The sequence below is a fragment of the Nematolebias whitei genome, chromosome 8 (genome assembly GCF_014905685.2).
Source record: "Nematolebias whitei isolate Nwh7 chromosome 8, NemWhi1, whole genome shotgun sequence".
NCBI classification, from domain to species: Eukaryota; Metazoa; Chordata; class Actinopteri; order Cyprinodontiformes; family Rivulidae; genus Nematolebias; species Nematolebias whitei.
Genome location: NC_056505.1, coordinates 46,994,765 through 46,999,048, shown reverse-complemented (window position 1 = coordinate 46,999,048; position 4,284 = coordinate 46,994,765). Strand labels below are relative to the sequence as shown.

General features: G+C 43.5%; 1 protein-coding gene across 1 annotated transcript in view; it reads right to left on the bottom strand.

Annotated features, from left to right (window-relative positions):
• LOC119413712 (serine/threonine-protein phosphatase 6 catalytic subunit-like) overlaps positions 1-2,757 on the bottom strand; it is a 12,229-nt gene extending 9,472 nt beyond the window's left edge. Inside the window, exon 1 of the mRNA XM_037680766.1 lies at positions 2,446-2,757. Within this exon, the coding sequence (XP_037536694.1) occupies positions 2,446-2,757 (312 nt within the window). The remainder of the gene's footprint in view (positions 1-2,445) is intronic.
• Positions 2,758-4,284: the final 1,527 nt, after the last annotated feature.

Sequence of the window (4,284 nt, the reverse complement as noted above, 5' to 3'; positions counted from 1 at the left end):
CTCTGTGAACAGTAAACAGCCATCAGTGTGCTAATGATCCATTGTTATGCTGATGGTCCTTCTTGATCATGTGATCAGCTGGTTTTGGTTGTCAGCAGCAAACTGGTTGATCCACTCTGAGACGGTGCTATTTAAGAGACTGAGCTGAATACAGCTCCTCAGACTGAGGAAGTCTCTCGGATGAGAGACGAAACGTTTCTACATTTTTTTGTTGATTTGCTTTGTTTAGTTTTTTTTGAATGTCCAGAAGACCAGATTTAACTTTTTTAGATCACAGATGCCATTTTTGCTGCGAGGATGCTGATGGAGAAGAACAGAGAGGGTCGTAAAGAACTCCATTGTGTCTTTGTGGATTTATAAAAAGCATGTGACAGAGTGCAGAGGGAAGAGGTGTGGTGTTACATGAGGAAATCTGGAATGGCAGAAGTATGTTAGACTGGTGCAGGACATGCATGAGGACAGTGGGACAGTGGTGAGATGTTCTGCAGGAGTGGCAGATAGCTTCAAAGTGGAGGTGGGAATGCATCAAGGATCAGCTCTGAGCCCCTTCTTGTTTGCTCTGGTGATGGATCGACTAACTAATGAGGTCAGACAGGAATCCCCATGGACTGTGATGTTTGCAGATGACATTGTGATCTGTGGTGAGAACAGGGAACAGGTGGAACAGTGAGGCTACAAGGAGCAGAGGTCACAAAGGTGCAGGACTTCAAGGACTTGGGGTCCACTGTCCATGAAAATGGGGAGTGTGGTAAAGAGGTGAAGAAGAGAGTCCAGGCAGGATGGAGAAAGTTTCAGGAGTGATTTGTGACAAAAGCAAAGGTCAAAGGAAAATTTTACAAGACATTGGTGAGACCAGCTGCGCTGTATGGTCTGGAGACAGAGACATGGACAAAAAGACAGGAGACAGAACTGGAAGTAGCAGAAATGAAGATGTTGAGGTTCTTCTTAGGAGAGACAAGGACGGAGAAGATCAGGAATGAGATCATCAGAGGTACAGCACAGGTTGAACAACTGGGAGATAAAGTTAGAGAGGACACACTGAGATGGATTGGACATGTCCAGAGGAGGGACAGTGGTTTGGACATGTCCAGAGGGGGAACAATGGGTATACTGGTAGAAGGATGTTAGAAATGCAGCTGCCAAGAAAAAGACAAAGAGGAGAAACATGGACGCCGTTAGAGAGGACATGGAGGTAGTTGGAGTGAGGACAGAGGACAGAGATGGAGGAGGACTCACTGTGGAGACACCTGAAGAGGTAAAAGCTGAAAGAAGATTTTTCCCTGTTTCCCTTTGTCCCTGTACTTCAGATTTTATATTAGTCCACTAGATGGTGTTCTGCTTGTGTGTGAGAGCCTCTAAGAAAAAAAAAAGTTGCTTCAACTGACCCTAGAACAAAAGTGTTTCAGTTTGGATGTAAAGAGTGAGGAGCTCATTTGTAATGTGCACAAAAACATTTAGTCTGAAAAAGCTGCTTCATGTGCAAGTCACGGCTGACTGCCGTCGTTTTCCCCAAAGCAGGACTCCATCAGTGGGTGCACCGGGCTCCTCGTGCTCATCACTAGTAAATCTGAGTCCGTGAAAGAAAGAGCAGAAAATGGAGTTGTCCACAGGTCGAGTTTAAAGAATAATAATAACGATAATAAATAATTTAGGGAAAAAGCCGCCCCCTCCATGTCCAAACACCAAGTGAGACGAGTCAGTCTGACCAAGGCCTCATTTTCAGCTGCCACATCTGAAGGTGGGTGGACTGGAGGGGCTTCACAAAACCCTGCACTGGAATCAAATTAAAATGCTCTAGAAACAATTTGGGCTTTACTAACTGGAGAAAATGCATATTTTCATAAAATAAATAAATACGTTGTCAATTCTTAAAAATAAACAAAGTGTATTTTCATGTTTACTAAATGCCTTAAAAGAGTCCATTTTTTTAAGTAAATTAAATTTGATAATTTTATTTCGGGCTGTGATGGCTCTCAAAGACGGAGCAGTTTATTGAGGAGAAAATAAAATATTTAATATTACAATAATATATTAAAGCTGTTAAATGAGGAGCATGACGGTGATGCAGTTAACAGACCGTGCTGAACCCAGGAGGACGTCTACAACACATATACCAACAGGCACACACGTCTGTGCTGCTACAAGAAAGAACTGAGCACCCACTGAACATCAAGCAGAACCCCCCATGCAGTTCTCTCCCAACACATTTTACTGGAAAAACTCATTAATGTAACAGACTGGTTGGACTCCAGTAAATCACAGACCATTATGAAGAAGTGTAGAGTATCTCTGGCCAGTCTGAAGGGGTCTGATGGCCCTCGATGCCCACACCACGTGCACATATTCTCTAGTTTTTATTTCATATATTATATATATATATTCCTTTATTCTTTGTATAAAAACATAAAAATCAGGGTCTTTGGACATTTAATGATTTCTGCCTACCTCATTTGTGACCTTTGCCCCAAAGAGCCACCCAGCTCCTCTGGGACTGATGGCCCACGTATCCACGTCTTCAGGGTCCGACCACACCAGGTCACAGAAGGCTCCTTTGTGGGGGATCTCCTGGTTCCGCTCAATGGTTCGGATCTGGTCCAGGGTCTTTATATCTGGAGAGAGGCCTCCATGGACACACAGGACCTGCTCATCCATCAGCTGCAGACAGCAACACAACACCTGCATCACAGCTTGTCTGCACTGACACTTCACACATTTCTCAGTCTCCAGGTTCAAGGGTTCATCTTGATCAAACAGCATGATCCAGTCATGTGGGCTGTTTCAAATAAACTCTTTGTGATGAGTAACACGCATCAATTAACTCAAAGGCAACACGATTTAAGCCACTAAATGTCTTGTTCACAAAACATGTAACCTCACATTACTTTTGTTAATCAAGTTCAATAATGTGTTTCAGTGCGAGCTAGCTCCGGTTGCCGACACATTTCTGTGGACAAAGCCCTGCAGGATGTTCTCCTAACTCTAAGAGCAAAGAGCAGCTGTTGTCAGGAGTTGGGGGCAAAACCCAACAAGCACTGAAAGCGCAGTGAGCACCACTGAACAAAATCACTGCATACGGCACATTATACGACAAACTGCAAACTATAGCAACGGCCCCCGACTTTGTACAAGCTTTGACCTTGATTTATGATCCTGACCTTAGACTGGGATGATGAAACGTTCCTGTGACACGCTGTCTCGTAATGAAACAAATATGTTCCAAGTTTCATTAAACATCAAGGGAAAGTTGACATACATACAGACGTGAGCAACATGTGGCTCCAGGGCCAAAAGTGGCCCTTAGACCCTCGCTGTTCGGCCCCTTTAATTCTTTATTAAAAAGTGAACAACTTTTCAATAAGTTGATGAGGTTTGCTTTTATATAATAACATTTAGCAAAGTCTAAGTCAAACATCTTGGACCAATATATCCCTTTGGACTGAGAAAGGCTAAAACTTATTTTAAGTCGTTGTGAAAAACTATTTTTCAATTCTCCATGCGGCCCTCTGATTGCTCAAATATCTCGATTTGGCCCTGTGGAAATAAATGTTGCCCACCCCGCCACAACACGTGTGCATTTCGACAGGCGTGTAGACAAACAGGAAATCATTTTTATCCTGTCTAATTAGATAAAATACTTGAGCCCAACAGGGTTAGGAAGTTAAATGTTCTGTGGAATAAGACAAAGTCATCGTCGCTCGTCTTCCTGCAGTTTGTGCATTTTAAAACTATGTAAATACCGTTAGAAGCAGCATTTAGAAACATTTGTCTTTCTCCATTTCACCGCCTGCATTTGTATATTCTACGTGAAACACGGAGTCTCACTCCGGTTTGCAGCAGCATTTCACATACGATGGAAGAGAGGATGCTGATGTGACACACTGCTCTGACTCTGGCTGCTGGAAGTCAACAGGTTCTTCGTGATGTTTCAACAACCAGCTCAGGGCCTGTGGTAGCACTGGAATCCTTTCAGTGGAGCAAACAGCCTTACTCACCACATCCTGGTCACTACATGGACCCACCCAGCACACACACGTTTTGCCCCGCTCCCCTCAGGAAGGAGGTTGAGGAGCATTAAGTGTAGAACCACTAGACTGAGGAACAGCTTCTACCCTGAAGCTACTCATGAATCTCTAACCAGAATAATCACTGTGAAAAAAATCACATCATGTTGCTGCTGATCTGTTTCATGTTGCTGCTGATCTGTTTCATGTTGCTGCTGATCTGTTTCAATGTTGATGTGTTCATGCGTGCACATCTGCTCACAGACTCATGTTCATGTTTGTG